At 39.2% G+C, this 19,483-nt stretch overlaps 1 protein-coding gene across 4 annotated transcripts in view; it reads right to left on the reverse strand.

Annotated features, from left to right (window-relative positions):
* Nucleotides 1-7,555: 7,555 nt before the first annotated feature.
* PCDH9 (protocadherin 9) overlaps nucleotides 7,556-19,483 on the reverse strand; it is a 784,060-nt gene continuing 772,132 nt past the window's right edge. For all 4 annotated transcript variants that reach the window (XM_015810818.1, XM_015810816.1, XM_015810817.1 and 1 more), the window contains one exon: nucleotides 7,556-7,929. In XM_015810818.1, the coding sequence (XP_015666304.1) occupies nucleotides 7,556-7,929 (374 nt within the window). The remainder of the gene's footprint in view (nucleotides 7,930-19,483) is intronic.

Here is a 19,483-nt window from a genome sequence, read left to right on the forward strand (position 1 = left end):
TATCACTCAGGGAGTGTTTCAGTTTCTAATTCTGGTTGATTGCTTTTTTTTTTATTAAAGAAAAGGGAGGAGGAGGAGGAGGAGGAGGAGGAGGAGGAGGAGGAAAATAGATTGGCGAAAAAGGAGCAGCAGAAGGTATTTGGTAAAGCAGCATATAAGTCATCATTCAATTACATTGTTATTGCATCACAGAGAAAGTCATTCTGGGTACATGTATGTATGTATATACTGCAGCCAATTTTGCTCACCATGTTACAAAAAAGATGTTGAGCGTTTGGAAAAAAAATTCAGAGAAGAGCAACTAAGATGACCAAAGGCCTGAAGACTAAAACATACGAAGAACGGCTGCAGGACTTGGGCTTGGCTAGTCTAAAGAAAAGAAGAAATAGGGGTGACATGATAGCAGTATTCCAGTATTTGAGGGACTGTCACAAGGCAGAGGGGGCCAGGTTGTTCACCAGAACACCAGAGGGCACGACAAGAAACAGTGGTTGGAAACCCATCAAGGAGAGAAGCAACCTGGAATTAAGGAGAAACTTCCTGACAGTGAGGACAATTAACCAGTGGAACAGCTTGCCTCCAGAAATTGTGGGTGCTCCATCATTGAAGAGTTTTAAGAAGAGACTGGACAGTCACTTGTCTGAGATGGTATAGGTTCTCCTAATTGAGCAGGGGCCTGGACTAGAAGACCTCCAAGGCCCCTTCCAGCTTTATTCTGTTCTGTTCTGTTCTGTTCTGTTCTGTTCTGTTCTGTTCTAGCATGTATGTATGTATGTATGTATGTATGTATGTATGTATGTATGTATGCAGGGCTTTTTTTTTCTCATAGAACGCCCAGAACGGAGTTCCGGCACCTTTTTTGGATGGAACCTTGTAGGGTAGGCAAGGCGGGTTGTATCACGTGTGTGAGTTCCGACACCTTTTTTTTTTTTTTTTAGAAAAAAAAGCACTGTATGTATGTATGTAAAATCTGTGCCTTCAGAATGCCTTCCTCTGGGATTTCTGCTGATGAGTAAAAGCCAGTCTCCATGATTTGTTTTCTCATTTTCTTTCTCATTTTAATAACTGAAGGGATTGAGCTTCAAACTTCATGGCAACTGTAACAGAGAATTTACCTAAAAGATCATAGAAAAGAGGAAGGAAGGAAGGAAGGAAGGAAGGAAGGAAGGAAGGAAGGAAGGAAGGAAGGAAGGAAGCAAGGAAGGAAGCAAGGAAGGAAGGAAGGAAGAGGAAGGAAGGAAGGAAGGAAGGAAGGAAGGAAGGAAGGAAGGAAGGAAGGAAGGAAGGAAGGAAGGAAGGAAGGATACATTCTGGTCATTCCATCCAGTGGTGTCCATTCACAAATAGGTATATCGTTGTGCCATCACAAAGTATACAGTAAATGTGTACCACTCATGATTTGTTGCTATGAAGTAGTCGGTCTTAGATATCCCGCCACTAGCAGAATGTAAGAAATGATGCCCTCTGTAGAAATATGGCAGTCCCAAGGACTTTAAGGTCCTCTGGAGGAAGCTGGATATGATGCCTTCCATGTAGTCCAATGAGTCTTACCTTCACCATGACAAAAATCCTGTGGGATTCACTGTACTGGAAAGCAAACCATGAACTTCTTTTTCGTGCAGATTTACAACCTCAAACTCTTTTGTCCACTACAGATTCCCAAATACATACAGGATTCTTGACTACATAAAAGTAGTTGAATGATTCTTTATCGATTTGTCCTTCTTCAAGATGGGAAGATGATGCCGTGTTGAAAAAGGCCCCACCTTGAAAACAAGATACCTCTCCAGAATAGCCCACAATTGAATAATAAGGAGCAACACAAAGTAACAGATGAACCAAAATAAATCAGGAGAGCTAAAAAGCTGTATACACAGGTAAACATCTCCTAAATTTTAAATTATAAAATCAGTAATTCAGGAATGCCTGAATTCCATTGGACTATACATGAGGATGTGCTCTAATGGTACTGCAAGGTGTATACATATGGATAGCTTTCATTGCTTTAATTAGTGCACTCTTCTGCAAAATGTTTCTCTTCATAGCATAATTTTCCTGAGAATGGACACATTGTTTTTCCCACCTACCTATGAAACATTTATTACATTGAATCAGAATAACAGATTAACAGAATAACAGAGTTGGAAGGGACCTTGGAGGTCTTCTAGTCCAACTCCCTGCTCAAGCAGGAGACCCTATAGCAGTTCAGACAAGTGGCTGTCTTTTTAATAGTCTCCAATGATGAGTGGAGCACCCACAACTTCTGAAGGCAAGCTGTTCCACCCATTAATTCAGGGGTCTTCAGACTTGGCCCTTTTATGACTTGTGGACTTCAACTCCCAGAATTCCTCAGCCAGGCATGTTGGCTGAGGAATTCTGGGAGTTGAAGTCCACAAGTCATAAAAGGGCCAAGTTTGAAGACCCCTACATTAATTGTTCTAACCGTCAGGAAATTTCTCCTTAGGTCTAGGTTGCTTCTCTCCTTGATTGGTTTCCACCCTCTGTTTCTTGTCTTGCCTTCTGCTGCTTTGGAAATAGGTTGGTTCTCTCCCCCCCACCCCTTCTTTGTGGCAGCCCCTCAAATATTGGAACACTACTATCATGTCATATCAGACTCTTCGAGCACAATACTTTCAAGCTAAATGGGTCGGCTCATGAAATCTTTCCATCACATTTTAAACATTGCTTTCGCTTATTATACTTCTAACAAGATGCAATCCCAAAGATCTCCTGATATAGTTGATGTGCTCCTGAGCTCTTGCAGACCTCTGTATGCTTTAGTAGTTTAGCTGGAAGAGCAGAAGGGGAAAGTTCCAGCGTTTTCCTACTGAAGCCAGGCTTCTGAAAAAGACAGGAATTGTGGGTCCAAGCAGGCTTCACTGTTAATCACTCCCTAATGCCTGGCTCTGGTTCATGTAATTTGATGCCTCCAAAAAGTCCCTCAGGCTGATCTGCATGTCTCAGATGCAGCAGATGCAATGAGAGGAAAAGAGTCCTTCCTTTCCACATGGCTGAATTTCTGTCAGGATGGAAACCAAAGGCTTATTGAGAGATGTACAGGATTTGCCCAGAAGTGTTTGGGTGTCAGAGAAACTGTGTCAACTCGTTGGATGGAAGCAAAAGGGCGATGTCTGGGTATAAACCAAGGCCAAGATCAGATTCCACTGAAGTCCACAGAAAGCTCTTGATGCCTTTAATTGGATTTAGATCTGGTTCTTGGCTCACTCCCCAATTACAGCTGGTCTTTTTTTTTTCTTTCTTAATGAATCCAAATGCTTGCCAGGACAATGTTAAGATGTGCAAGGCCTAGGAGGGACCACAAGCAACTTTTCAGAAAAAAAAGTTAAGGATTTCTTTTCAAGAAGGAAATAGCCTCTTTCCTCTTTAAATCAGCATTCTGCATTGACTGGTGGGAAGCGCTACTTTTTTCTGGTTCCCTGGAGTGACATATGCACTGAAAGGACCATAGCAGATATACTCATGGCATTCAAAGGAGAGAATACACAGACAAAACTTGTCTGTCTCACTAGATGAGGTAACCTACAATATTTTCTCCACACACTGACGGGACATAGAAAGCTAGCTTGTAGGGAAGCTAGTCCATTGTTTTCTTTCCTGGTCTTTTGGTTTTTATACAGACAAACAGTGTATTTTTCTTCTTCTGACAGTCGATGTTTATTATGACAATTGGTATTACAACCTTTCCCCTATACACTTTTTTTAATCATGTAAACCAGGGGTCTTCAAACTTGGCCCTTTTATGACTTGTGGACTTCAACTCCCAGAATTCCTCAGTCAGCGTGCCTGGCTGAGGAATCCTGGGGGTTGAAGTCTACAAGTCATAAAAGGGTCAAGTTTGAAGACCCCTGCTCTAGCACCTAAATGCATCTCTCCTTGAAATCTCTTCTCAAGGTTGTATTTATCCACGAGAGATTAACAATTGCAATTTATCATTAATGTTGTCACCTTACTAATAGTAACAATGATGAAGACTTCTATTCTAAATAGAAAGTCTATTCTAAAGTAGGCTTTTTGCATTTTATTTAACCTCAGGGTACCTGTAATCTATTTCTAGGTATGTGAACAAATACAGGAATTTTATAGGAAATAAAAGTGTTTTTTCTTAATAGTGTGGAAGTTGAGTTGTGGCCACTGGATTAGTTTGCGTTGTTGGTTTGAAACTTTTCGCTTCTTCGGTCTTCAGTCTGCTTAATAGTTTTTAGAGAAGTTCACATTTTAAAAATATTAGATGTTTCGAGGTTCATGTTGACTCCAGCATCAATCTGCTCTTCATTAAGAATTAAGTTAATTAGAATGCCATGTCTTTAAGAAATCCATTCCCTCAAGTAATTATGTATCTTTATTGGACATAAAATTTAACTTGCTTAAATAATAATTTTAAAAAAAACCTCAAACTGAACCATAACTGCAATGGTCTGCATCCCCATAATCTTCTAGGAATGCTTAACTATTATCTCCATTATCTTTGACTGGGATTAAGTTACTTGGAATTAAATTTAAACTCGACTGGGACTGTGTTGTACCTATTATTTACTGCTAAATTTTAATCATATCCTTGTTTGGCTAACAGTGACTGTTTCATTGGATTTTTGGACAATAACATGCTGTGTATTTAGGTAAGGGAAAGGCCTAATATGTGGTATTTTAGGAAGGAAAATTGTAAAATTGAAGACTGGAATATCACCATTAGCAGCACTTATACTCTAGGTCGCCTAGAGCTTCTAGCCTATCGTAATAAAGACAAAGAGGTAGAAAGCAATTGGCCTTAAAAAGTATGTCTGTAAACCAATTACTTTCCCTCTGTTACCCACTGTACCCTTTCAAAGGTGGATTAAGACTCAGCCCATGGTTGACATCTTGCTTTTCGTTCCACTTTTAAAGATTGCTGTCACTCATACATGTTATACATTATCCTAACCTTTCTCCAGAGACTTCAATGTTCTCAATCTTTGCCAATTTCAACTGGCTGTACTACAGTGAATTTTTTGGTGTGTGTGTGTGTGTGCATGTCAAGTGTCAGGGAAATCAGGCGATTCAGGCAGTTCAAATGAGTATAAAGATTTATTGCAAGTTTAAGCTCTCTACAAGAATCTGAGCAACTAGCGGCCAAGGGAAATGAATGGGAGATAAGAAAGGCATTCAAGATGGGCTGGATTTAAATCTCTTGTGGGAACACAGGGACTCGTGACTGATGATGCATTTGACTCCTCCCTCAGGCTTAGCCTGGTCATCTCCTACAGGGAAGTGGGAGAGATCCAGGGGAGGGACCGCAGACAATTGACAATAGTGGGAATATTACTTTCTTGTTATTTCTTTCCCCCATCAGTGAGTTAATAAGGCTAAAAACTCCCACAAGACAATCAGGAATTCAGAACATTTATTGCAAGAGCTGAATAACTGTAAATAACGTTGAACTGGCAAAGCAGTAACAAGGAAAACTGTTTAGATATTTATTCAGTCAAAGTCATCAAACACCCCTCACAAACGGACGTAAGTACCGTAATAAGCAATGCACCCCTAGCCCATTATATGCTTTTATACTGTGGAGGAAAGAAAATGAGAACTGCTATATACAACACAACTTCAGTTAGTTTTAATTTTTTTTTTGTCATCGCTGTTGTTGGTAAAAAGAAATTAACCACTGATATTTTCAACTTTTATTGTCTGAGTTTATTTGAAGACTAATGTTTAACTGTGGCACAAGATAATTTTTACTTTTTTTTTCCCTTTAAGGACGATTTCTCCCCTACGTTGCATGCTATTTGTTTAAATTTTTTTTCGTCATGCCTTAAGAAAACAAAAAGCCTAAGATTGTTGATTAGGATTTGTTAGACATGCAACTGAGATCTTATTACATTAGAGTCACTTTGCTGGTTCCTTTCCAAGTGACCGTGAAACTGGTTATCTGCCAGGCATTGACCAACGATGAGAACAAACAGTTAAACAGCAAGAATTAGAGACTTACCTCTGTCATTTTTTCCCCCAACTACCCTACCAGGAGAATGCTTGGTTACATTATGAAGGCACAACACATTAAATATTTTGTGGCTATGATCTAAAAACACTTGTGTTACTACAACATCAAGGCAGATGATGATCAACACAACTGGTGCCATTTCAGCAATAGGAACTGTCGTAAGTAAAAACACATTTCACCCAAGTATAAAGGAAGCAACTGCTAGAAATTGGTGCTGAGTGGCACAATTATCTTAAAAGTTTGACTGGCCAAGCTCCATTGAGATACCTCAGTTCTTGAATACCTCTCCCTAATTTCATTGGGACTCACTCAGCCAACCATCTTGATAGACTGTGTCCACAGCAAATAACCTTCCACTTAATTTTGATTAACATCATATTTTCATGTGAGTAGGCAGCCAACACCCTGCAACTTTGCTGCCAAAGTCACCCATCCAGCTGCTATCACAGTTGATGAGCCCTGTTGCTCCTCTTTGATTTCAAATCAGAATATTAAGAAAAAATAATAATAATAATTGTGGCTAAAATTTCAAAGCCCTTCTTTCAAGTGCATTTATAGTTTAGAACTAGCAGATAGGATTTTCTTTTCTAATTAGGAAAAAAAAAAGTGAAATTAAAATGCCCATCCACCCCATCCCCTCATTTGCTCTGTTTTTAACACAAGTGTTTTGAGTTCCTTGGAACATGGTGTGTCAGACAGATCATTTAACACGAAACACCATCACCAAAACAAACATTTTTTTTCTTTTCTTTTAAAGAAAAGGAAGGAATGAATTAAGGTAGGGGAAGAAAAAAAAAGTAACCGTGAAACACAGAATTAGGCTACAGTATTTTTAGGTGAACGTTATAAGTACACAAAAGTTATTAGTAATAATTTGTTCTATTTACAAGTACTTGAACACTGATTGACTTAACAAGTGTCCACTAACGTTGTTAATAGCACAGTAGGTTTAATGTTTGCAGTTTTAGTTGTTTTGTTTCAGTAAAGATGTCAAGTATAGCAGTCCCAGCACGGGTTCAATGGCGACAATAACACAATTTTCTAATTGGATATACTTTCTAAGAATTGCAATTCATTTCTCTCTCTCTCTCTCTCTCTCTTTCTCTCTCTCTCACTCACACAGACACGCACGCCGTATTTCCTTTTCCTCTCATTCTTCCAATATATTTTTCTACTGTTTACAGCAGCAGTCCAGGGTAAAAATAAAAAATATCTTTTTTTAAAAAACAGAACAAAAAAAGCTAATTAACAGCTCCACCCCCTTATCCCCAATAAATTGAAAAAAAGAAAGAAAGAAAGAAAGAAAGAAACCAGGATATTTGCCAAATGGAGAGAATCTCTGTAAGAGTTTGATTATGTCTATGTAACAAAACCACACGACTAGTAGAAATGCTGTTGCTTTGTAATTCAATGGAGCTATCCCACAGTTATGCATATCTCAGCTATGTGACGCATAGTTCTAGAGGTCTACCCAGTACATAAAGCTCTGACACATACACACACACAGTATTAGCAAGTCTAACTAGGCTAAGGTCCCTGCTCCAAAGAAACCATTCTTTATAGCTGGTTTTCCTTCGGACTCTCCACGGCTCCTGTTGCATGTTTATAGGACTTCAAGTTAGCCAACGGAATGTCTGTCATGTGATTGCTGGGGTTGAAATGCCCTTCCCCAGAGCCAAATTGCTTTCGGTCATTGAACTGGTTTCTGTTGCTATCTTCTTTCCAGGTCCTGCTCAATGTATGTCCATTCACCAGTTTGTCTTTCTTCATCCATTCCTTCGGAGGTGCAAAGGTGGAGAGTGGAGATTTGGGCTGGGGGTATGAACCCAAGGTAGGGGGCATCCAACAATTGTCTGAATGGCCCAGCACAAGACATTCTTGGGTACACATTTCTGTAGCTTCAGCCAGTCCTCGGGGTCCAAGAGGTCCATCTGCAAAGAGGTGTGTGGGGAGGGGGGGGGGGCAAAGGGAAGAGAAGGAATGGGGGCAGAAGAAAAAAAGAAAGAAGTTAGAGTTCGAAACAATCTCACATTTAGACACACCAAGAGAATCACAAGCACGGCAGTAGCACGGTAATAACAATCCAATTCAATGGTTCACCTGTGCATTTAAAAAAAAAAATAAAAGCAAAAAAACGAAGCAAGGGATGGGGTGCATAAAAGAGGAACAATCTTCAGTGCTTCTCGTTGTAAAAAAACCAAGGTCTTCTCTCAAGCACACATTACACAAAAATCCTTGCTGATTTCTGGATGAGTGCTAAGAAAACAATTCCTGATGCTAAAAGCAATGCACTAATGGAGCCAATTATCAAGGGAGAGCGTGAACTCAGTGGCTGATTATATTCCAACAGGGCCTTCTTCCAGAGATGCATGAATGTTTGCACCACATTTGTGTGTCTGCGTTTGTGTGTCTCTGTGTGTTTGTGTGTTGGACTTGATGGCCCAAATACAGGCTTCCCACTAGGGATGCCCCGATGCAGGGAAAAATCCCTAATTTTGCATACGCTTGCTTTGCTTAAGATGCGCAAAGCAAAGTGACGTTCTTCCAGAATGTTAATTCTTCTCTCTCTCTCTCTCTCTCTCTCTCTCTCTCTCTCTCTCTCTCTCTCTCTCTCTCTCTCTCTCTGTGTGTGTGTGTGTGTGTGTGTGTGTGTAAAAAAGAGAGTGGCCTCACGCTGTCCTCCGACAAGCTGACACGCTTATTGGGTGGGGCTCCTGCCTTTGCTGCATCTCTGAAGAAAGCAGGAAGCAGCAGGAAGCAGCACGAAGCAGCTCTCTCTCTCTCTCTCTCTCTCTCTCTCTCTCTCTCTCTCTCTCTCTCTCTCTCTCTCTCTCAAAATGGACTGGTTTATCTATTTACAGAAGTATGCAATAATCCTAAAGAGGAAGCAGTCCAGACTGCAGAAGAGTTGATCCGGAAGCAGACTCAGTCTGGAGAAAGAAGGGAACATTTCTAGTGAAAAACAAAACACACACAAAAAAACCGGAAAACCGTCTGAAATGTAATTGCAACATTTTACTGTGCTAGCTGCTACAGAAATTGCCAGAAGAATAATGTGTAAATATGAAGAGCTAATCTGAGAAAGAGTGCGCTGGTTAATGCAGAAAGGGAGAGAGCAAAGGAAGACAAGGGGAGTTAATTATCTTTTTTTTTTTTTACAGTTTCTCAAAATCAAAATCGCAGTCACTTCAGTGGAATATCATGCAAAATTATTTGTTACGCTTTCAGAAACTCTAGTGGAAATACTAGCCTAGCCGAGAAACAGTCATGATCCGTTTCCATAGGCACAAACTTCATGCTCTTTTTCTGCATATTTCTCAATGGAGTGAAACTGCAGATGAGTTATTGATTTCACCAGGGAAGATATGATGGGGAAGTGAAATTCATTCATCTCAAGTGACTTAGCCTTCCATTTTCCACCCCTACCCACAATTTCTCATGAGATTCTGAATATATGACTGCTTTAAATGGAAATGATTATCACAAGCCCCCACCCCCCAAAAAAATTCTTTACTTTCATATTTTCTCTGAAGTAAGTTGCTTTCTTTATATAAGTGGCGCGGTGGCCTAGAAGTGAAGACGGTCGCTTCCCACTCAGAAGGTTGAGAGTTCAATCCTGAGCAGCGACAGGTGTTTATCAAATTGCAAAAAGAAAATATCTGCTGTGAACATCATGTAGGCGTCAGGGAGGGCATCCAGCCAGTAAATGCTCAGTTCCATTCAGTCACCCTAATCTCACCCTGAAGCCAGGGATTACAGGGTCACAACAAGAAAAAAAATGCTTTCTTTATCTTATCTACAAATAACTGATTGCTGTTTGCTTAAAACCAAGTTCCTTGGAAGGAAATTACTGATTTATTGGAAGCTCCAAATTAACAAATCTCCAGGAAGACTGCATTTGAGAGACAATTATAATAATAATAATAATAATAATAATAATAATAACAACAACAACAACAACAACAAAACAACAACAACAACAACAACAACAACAACAACAACAATAATAATAATAATAATAATAATAATAATAATAATAATAATAATAATAATAATAATAATAATATTATAAGGGTAGTGCCAATAGTAATAGGCACCTTGGGTGCAATCCCAAAACAACTGGAGCACCACTTGAACACCATTGGCATTGACAAATTCACCATTAGTCAATTGCAAAAGGCGGGTAGTAGTAGTAGTAGTAGTAGTAGTAGTAGTAGTAGTAGTAGTAGTAGTAATGCCTGAACATCTGACTAACTGTGCAACATAAAACCCCGGACTTAACAATTGTCGATAAGAAAGACAAAAAAGTCTGGATAGTGGACGTGGCAGTGCCTGGAGACAGCAGAATAGATGAGAAAGAACTGGAGAAGATAACAAAATACAAAGACCTACAAATAGAGATAGAAAGACTGTGGCAAAAGCAAGCAAGGATAGTACCAATAGTAATAGGTGCCTTGGGTGCAATCCCAAAACAACTGGAGCACCACTTGAACACCATTGGCATTGACAAATTTGCCATTAGTCAATTGCAAAAGGCGGCCTTACTAGGAACTGCTTCCATCCTGCAACGATATCTGTAATATCATCAAACATCCACATCTGCCTATCCCAGGTCCTTGGTAAGGACTTGATAGGTAGACAAAAATGCCAAATCCAGTCTGAACATCTGGCTGACTGTGCGATGATCAATAATAATAATAATAATAATAATAATAATAATAATAATAATAATAATAACAACAACAACAACAACAACAACAACAACAACAACAACAACAACAACAACTATATTATCAAGTTAATGAATTTAGGCACCCCATAAAATGACTGTACATTTTATTCCCTGCTCAATAAGCACATAGATAGTCATTCAACCTCTCCTTGAAGAGCCAGGCTGGGATGGAAAAATCCAATTAATCGGAAGATGGATGCCAACGGTTAGAGTCTTGTCTCTTTGTTATCAACCAGGAATGATCTCATAGAAGTTAGATTTGAATCAGTTTACCCTGGGAAATAGCCAGGGTAAAGTCTGGAGCTCCGTACTTATGTATTATCTACTTTGCCATGAAGCTGCAGTTTGTATTTAAACTCCAAGAATTTTACATAATTTAAGCCATTCCTGCCGTGTAGGTCACTGAAGTCCAATCCTCTCTACATCTACTAAAAGGACAAAGAACCTGAGATTATCAGTAAAGGAGGACATATTTAGCTCAGGGTTGAAATCAGGGACCTTGGTGCTCCCTGACCTTGGTTGCTTTCATGCAGATGTTTCATGAGCCAAACTTAGATAATATCAGTGCCAGTGCTGATGTTGTTAGCTATCTAGGTAATGAAACATCTGCAAGAAAACAATCAAGATCAGAGAACACCAAGGAACCCCTCCCTTTCCATACTGCTAGTTCCCAGCACAGCTAACAATTAAGTCATGTTTCCATGGACACATTGTTGGAAGAAAGGTCTTCATCGTGGTTCATCCAAGCTGGGAATAAACATGGCAACTGTTTTGGGAAGAAGGTTGTAGTTTATTGGAGAGGAGAGCCAGACAGGAAGATGGTTCTGGCAGCAAAGAGGAGAGAAAAAGGGCCTGAGCACATGTAGGAAGTGGGTTTTTATACCTTCTGGAGCCTTTTGTTTGGAGTTGTTCCTGTGGCATGAACTTTGACCTGAGTCTGAGTGTGCCTTTCTGGTATTCTGATGGTGATGGGTCAATCTTATTATGTCCAAAGGTCATATCCTGCTTCCCTGGGGCTGATGACTCTTAGAGTTTGGATGGGGTATGTAGATTTTAGGTCTTTGTCATCTTAACCTCCTAGCTCCCTGGATTTACATTTGCATCTCTATAGAACTTGTTTCTGCTTGGGGGAAGGGAGACCTGGGGCTATTAAGAAAAACTGGGCATGCTTTTCTGTCTCTTTAAGATCCTTGGAGGAAATATATTTTTCTGTCCTTTTAATATTTCCTTCTCTGGGGGGGTGTGTGACTTCCCACACATGAATGACAGTATCCAAAGAGATCTAAAAGAGAGCTGAGATCTTGCTACGCCATATGATCAGCAACTTCTTGAGAAGCTCAGATTCCAACACAATCTATGGTTGACCGGCTTTTAAGTCCCCTTCTTTCCTTACAGTGGGAATGCTAATTTCTTCTTAGCACCTTCAGTACAAATAAAGCAAAGTATTGTTTATACAGGAGACGCTTGTGAGCATGTTTTTATACTTCACGCTCTTAACTACTAAGCACTAGAAATACAGTCCTACACAGCCCCGCATCTCTTCGAACACATACCCCAAAGACTTCAGCTGGAGTTACTTTCAGAGAAGCCAGCACAGGACTTGAATGTCATAGATTTTTGAAGAAGTTTATATTAAAGAAGTAGTTTATTGAATGTTGCTATGCCTCTGGAGTTTTTAATGTTGTCATTTTCCCTCCCTTCTCATTTATTTGATTCTGCTATCGCAACCCCTGAGAACACACTGGGCCTGGATTAACATAAATGAAATAAAATGCCATAAAGATATGCAAGCAGTTGCTCCCTGCATTTTTCAAACAGCTCTGCACTTTCAAGCTTTCTATTTGTGAGATTCAGTGGAAGAAAAACAATATATATATTGTTTATTAATCTACCCTCACTGTTATAATCAAAGTGTTACAGGTATTTCATGAAGAAGAAGAAAAAAAAAAGGGTGGGGGGAGAAACAGTTGGTATAAAGGACTACCTCCAGCACATTGTTAACATTTCCAAAGGTTAATCTGTAGGTTAAATGCTGATTATTTTCCTTTCTGCTGACAGCAGCAATTTGCTTTTAATTGGGTTTTCTCATTTTCTTCCCCACACAGTAATACAGAATCCTATCTTGCTGACCCAAAACAGAATGACTTGCTAAGGATTATATCTTACCTATCCAGAAATACACACAGAGAGAGAGAGAGATAGAAAGAGAAAGGGGGTGGTGGAGAGACTGGCTGACAGAGAGAGAGAAAGACAGAGTGTACCACTAGATAGGCATATTTCAGGAAATAGCATCAATGATAGAACATAGAATAATAGAGTTGAAAGGGATCTTGGAGGTCTTCTAGTCCAACCCCCTGCTCAGGCAGGAGACTGTATACCAATTCATATAAATGATTGACTTTTTTAAAAAGCCTCCAGTGATGGAGCACCCACAACTTCTGAAGGCAAGCCAGTCCATTGGTTGATTGCTCTCACCATTAGGAAATTTCTCCTTAGTTCTAGGTTGCTTCTCTCCTTGGTTAGTTTCCATCTATTGTTTCTTGTCTTGCCTTTTGGTGCTTTGGGAAATAGTTTAACCCTCTCTTCTTTGTGGCAGCCCCTCAAATGCTCCAACACTTCAATATGTTCCAATATTTGAGCACACTGAATACTTCAAATATTGGAACTATTTGTGCATCAGTGTTGCATCAATGCTGTGCATTGACACGTGTGTGATCCTTCAGCTTCCTGGTTTTTATGAGTCCTTCAGAAACAGAAGGAATGAATCTCAGCTTCATATAACTTTCTGATGTCTCTTTTAGATTGCTCTTTAAACGAAGCATAAGTCTTTATAGCTGGGATGAAAGTCGACTCAGAGCCCTTTAAACCATGTCAAATTAGTCTCACAGAGATTTAGCGCTCATTGAGTTGGTTGTCTTCCCTTGCAGTCACTGAGATCTAAGATGCTTAATTCTGAGGCAGAATCAAGTAACACACACTTTCCTCACTGACCAGTTTCAGGGTTTACCAGGGTTAGTTTTGGAATTGTTTCCCATCACTGCTTAAATATTTATTATTAGGGAACAAAAATGCATTACCTGCGAAAGTTGTCAGAGATCTGCCCACAGCAAATTACTTTAAATAGATCTGTCATTTTGTTCCGTTTCTCCATTTTTCTAAAGCTACGAATGGGGCCACATCTCAAAGACAATAGCAGCAACAATTCCCATTTATTTATTATTAAATGTATTGCTAACAGTGTATTAGGGTTAGCCCCAGCTATGGAGTGATTGCATATACTTTGGGCCCACAGCAAAGCACCCACTCCAGCAATTTTGGATTCTTGATATCAGATATTTTAACTGCCAACTGCTCATTCTATCAATGTTGTTTTTATTTTTTTTATTTCCCTCACCTTTTTCCTACAAAGATCCTATGTGTGTCCCATTTGGGTATATAGTTTCCTTGCTCGCACAAAACTGGAGTGCCCTCCAGTTAATAGTAGTAGTAGTAGTAGTAGTAGTAGTAGTAGTAGTAGTAGTAGTAGTAGTAATAGTAGTAGTTGTTGTTGTTGTAATAATAATAGTAGTAATAATAATAATAATAATAATAATAATAATAATAATAATAATAATAATAATAATAATAATAATAATAATAATAATAATAATAAAATCTGAAGCTGTATGGAAAAACATCATCTGAAATAGAATCACTGCTCAACACTGTCCGTATATATAGCCAAGATATTGCAATGGAGTTTGGCTTGGACAAGTGTGCCACACTTACTATCAAACAAGGAAAAATAGTGAAAACTGAAGGAATCAAGATGCCCCACGAAAATAACATTAAGAGTCTGGATGAGGAAGATTACTACAAATACTTGGGTATCCTTCAGGCTGACAACATCAAGCACACTGAAGTCAAGAAAAAGATTAGAGGTGAATACATCAAGAGAGTGAAGAAGATCTTAAAGTCCAAACACAATGGAGGAAATACCATAAAGGCAAACAACACATGAGCAATTCCAGTCATTAGATACACAGCTGGAATAGTGGACTGGACTCAAGCAGAACTAAAAGCAATGGATAGGAAGACCAGAAAAATAATGACAATGAATCATGCCCTTCATCCACGAAGTGACATTGACAGACTTTATCTACCAAGGCAAATAGGTGGGCGTGGAATGCTGCAAGTACATCAGATGGTTGAAGAAGAAGAAATGGCTTTGGAAGAATATCTGAAGGACAATGATGAAGATGCACTGAAATTAGTATATCAGGAAGGCTTACTGATTACTGGAGAGACCAAACTGGCCTACAAGAAAGACCAAATAAAGAACAGAATAGAGGCATGGGAAGACAAAGCACTACATGGCCAGTACATTAAAAAAATAGCTGGGAAAGCAGATAATAACAAGACCTGGCAATGGCTAAGAGCAGGATAATTGAAGAAAGAGACTGAGGGACTAATTCTGGCTGCACAAGACCAAGCCTTAAGGACAAATGCATATAAAGTCAAAATTGAGAAAAAAGCAACAGACAGTAAGTGCCGCCTATGCAAAGAAGCTGAAGAAACAGTGGATCACCTGGTAAGCTGCTGCAAGAAGATCGCACAGACTGACGACAAGCAGTAGCATGACAAAGTAGCAACAATGGTGCATTGGAAGATCTGCAAGAAATATCATTTGCCTGTAAGCAAAAACTGGTGGCATCATAAAATAGAGAAAGTCATAGAAAATGATAAAATTAAACTGCTCTGGGACTTCAGAATTCAAACAGACAAGCACCTGCAACATAACATCCCGGACTTAACAATTGTCGATAAGAAAGACAAAAAAGTCTGGATAGTGGACGTGGCAGTGCCTGGAGATAGCAGAATAGACGAGAAAGAACTGGAGAAGATAACAAAATACAAAGACCTACAAATAGAAATAGAAAGACTGTGGCAAAAGCAAGCAAGGGTAGTACCAATAGTAATAGGTGCCTTGGGTGCAATCCCAAAACAACTGGAGCACCACTTGAACACCATTGGCATTGACAAATTCGCTATTAGTCAATTGCAAAAGGCGGCCTTACTAGGAACTGCTTCCATCCTGCGACGAGATCTGTAATACCATCAAACATCCACATCTGCCTATCCCAGGTCCTTGGTAAGGACTCGATTGGTAGACAAAATGCCAAATCCAGTCTGAACATCTAGCTGAATGTGCGATGATCCATAATAATAATAATAATAATAATAATAATAATAATAATAATAATAATAATAATAATAATAATAATAATAATAATAATAATAATAATAACAAAAAAAAAAGTTGAAAGGGACCTTGGAGGTCATTGAGTCCAACCCCCTGCTCAGGCAGGAACCCTACACCATTTCGGACAAATGGCTGTCCAGTCTCTTCTTAAAAACTTCCAGTGTTGGAGCATTCACCGCTTCTGGAGGTAGGTTGTTACATTGCTTAATTGTTCTAACTGTCAGGAAGTTTCACTCATACATAAATTCAGACAAATATCTCATCAATCCACACCATTCCCCTGTCTCCAGGCCATCTGCCACCAGCTGTCATATGGAACAGACTTGATTATTTGATACTTCTCATTTGGACTGATTTGAAGAGATTATTTATTTATTTAAGCAGAGGTGAATTGAGTTTGTACTTTGATGAGAAAATGTCAGGAAATCCCAGGATGCTATGCTAGACAGAGAAGTTGAAAAAAAAAACATCTCAGAGGAAGGACAACCCACGTCCATCTGACGGCATTGAAGAAAACCCCATTCCCAGATCCATCAAGTCACCAGGACGCAAAGAGATGGAAAAGGATGGAAAAGAAAGTGAAATATGGTTTTTGCATTATAGTTACACCAGTGATTCTTAAGCCCATATAGCAGGTGAAAACAAGTAGCTCAAAAGCTTGTATCACATCATAGTAACATCCTACCTTAAAGAGATAAAGAGTTTCATTTTAGCACTACTCTCTGGTTAATCAGTTTTTATTTAGTGGTTAAATCATTAGTCTAGAACAGTGGTTCTCAACCTGTGGGTCGGGACCCCATTTGGGGTCGATCGACCATTTCACGGGGGTCGCCAAGCAAGGCTGTCCACCATTTTTTTGTCCGCCATTTTTTTGTCCGCCATTTTTTCCCCTTTTCTGGTGGGTGCCTTACCTCCCTTGGGCTGGGCCAGCTGGTGGTCGGCCTGCTCCGTCTCTGCCGCTTGCCAGCTATGCCTCGGCCAGCGCAGGGGGCGGAACCACGCATGCGCGGCGCTCCCGGGCAGGGAAAGTCCTCGACTTACAACTGGTTGGGTAGTCCTCGACTTACGATCGGTTTAGTCCTCGACTTATGACCGGTTTAGTCCTCGACTTACGACCGGTTGGGGTCGCGGCATTAAAAAGGTTGAAAACCACTGGTCTAGAAAACCAGGAGACCATGAGTTCTGCTCCTGCCTTAGGCACAAAGCCAGCTGGAGGACCTTTAGATCAGGGGTCTTCAAAATTGGCCCTTTTATGACTTGTGGACTTCAACTCTCAGAATTCCTCAGCCAGCAAGTCATAAAAGGGCCACGTTTGAAGACCCCTGCTTTATACCTAGGAAGCAGACAAGAACAAACTACATCTGAAAATTTTGCAAAGAAAACTGCAGGAATTTATCCAGGCAAACTCCAGGAGTCAAAAACTCAACAGCACATGCATATGTATACATGTACATACATACATACACATGCACACACATACACTAGACAGATGGTAGAAGAGACAGACAGACAGGCAAGCTTGGATATTTTGCAACTTAATTATTTTTTAACCCTTGTTGTTTTCTTTTTCTAAGTTTAGTCTCTTATTGTATGTTACTGTTGTTTCTTTACTTTGTTTCTTTCTGTTTTTCCCTTTTTAAAATTGTGAGTATCTTTTTGTAAAGCTTGTTATAAAATAAAATAAGGATGAAGAAAAAAAATTGTAACCGTTATTCCTCTTGTTTCTAATATTTTCTAAATTGAAAGATTCTGTGCACTTAATGCTGAAATTAGATAAAGTAAGAATAATATTCCATGCAAAGGCAAATACCATAAAGTATATAGTATAAAAGACGAGCATGTATGTTTGCTTCTACCGCAGCTGTATTTACATTCATCTTGAGAGGGGAATGAGTATTTATTTTGCTCACTGATATTAATACATAAACATATTTGTTTACTGGGACCATGTAGTATATATGGATTTGTTATATATATATATATATAAATGTTTTCAGTGGAGTGCAATTGGACATATGTTGTACATCATATTGGAGCTGTACACCAAATCATATTTACTAATTTAAGCAGTCATTTCCTTTCCATATACAGCTCTTGAAAACGGATTCCTGGAGCTTTAATTTCACTACTGCACCCTTTTGCTTCTCCTTTCTCCACAAAAAGCATTCCTTTTCTCTCCCTCTTTCCTAAAATATTTTCCTCTAATCAAGGCCAAATAATTCTGGTTCTTTATCTGAGCTGCTTATATATACAATGGCACCAGTGTTGAAGAAGTGATATGAAACCTCTGCCTTACCATTAAAACATTTTGAAGGCACGTATAAGAGCATGGAAGCAGAAAATACCTCTGTAAATATTTATGCTTAAAAAAATGTCTTTGTTTTCTGGCTTCTGTCCCCTTAATAGCTGTCAGCCTGTCACAAGTCTGGATGTTCACAAAGTAGGCAGGGGGAATACAAAATTATAATCTACACCAGTCAAGTTCTGCTCAAGTTCTATGAGTGGAAAGACACAATTGTCTTTTTATCTCATTTTATTATCTCCAGAAGCAAGACCATTGATTAATTCTCTCCTGCAATTAGTAGGGTGATTCTGGTTGATCACCTTTCAACCTGCAACTTCAGATGCCTTGTTGCTGAAAAGTTAGAGAATTACTTTGGGACTGGAGAAGAGTCAGAAGTTCAGCATTAGCAAAATCATACTACTTTAAAACTCAGGACAGCATGAACTAGCATGCAACCATCCGGGGACCCACTAGATGGAAGCAAAGAGATCGTTAGATTTTTGCTGGCCTCAAGTGGCCATTCCGATTATTGCAGATTAGAAAGGGCAGCCCCATCCAAGATAATTGTGGAAAAGGAGAAATGGAAGGGAGACAGGAATTTTATTTCCTGATAAAATTTTATTTCGTGATCGAGTCCTCCTGATGTTTAGATTAGTATGGTTTTCAGCTAAGAGCTTTGCCATCATTGTCTGCCAAAGGCCTCCTTAATATTGTGTGGAATCAAACACACCATCTCTCTCTCTCTCTCTCTCTCTCTCTCTCTCTCTGTCACACATACACAATCAACGGAGCTTAGAGGACAAAAACGTGATCCCAAGTCCCAGTTTGGGTTACATGTCTGAGTTTAGATAATAGACTTAGATAACAATAATAATCACGTTGGTTTACATGTATGCATTTAGACAACAGACTTAGCGAACAATAATAAACATAGCTTACAAGGCCTGTTAGTAATACAATGTAACCAAGTTTGCAATGTAGAACAAAAAGTGTGAAAAAAAAGAAAAAAAAGAAGAGGACTGTTAGACTATAATAATAATAATAATAATAATAATAATTTAATTTATATACCGCCCTTCTCCCGTAGGACTCAGGGCGGTGCACAGCATATTAAAACAGATACAAACAAAATACATCAAAAAACAAAAAACCCCCATAAAACCAAATTAAAAGCCAAATATTGGAAGCTGTGTGTCAATTAAAATTTTCTTAAAATCATCCCTACCT

Source organism: Protobothrops mucrosquamatus, unplaced genomic scaffold (genome assembly GCF_001527695.2).
Source record: "Protobothrops mucrosquamatus isolate PMUCROS unplaced genomic scaffold, P.Mucros_1.0 scaffold22, whole genome shotgun sequence".
Lineage (NCBI taxonomy): Eukaryota > Metazoa > Chordata > Lepidosauria > Squamata > Viperidae > Protobothrops > Protobothrops mucrosquamatus.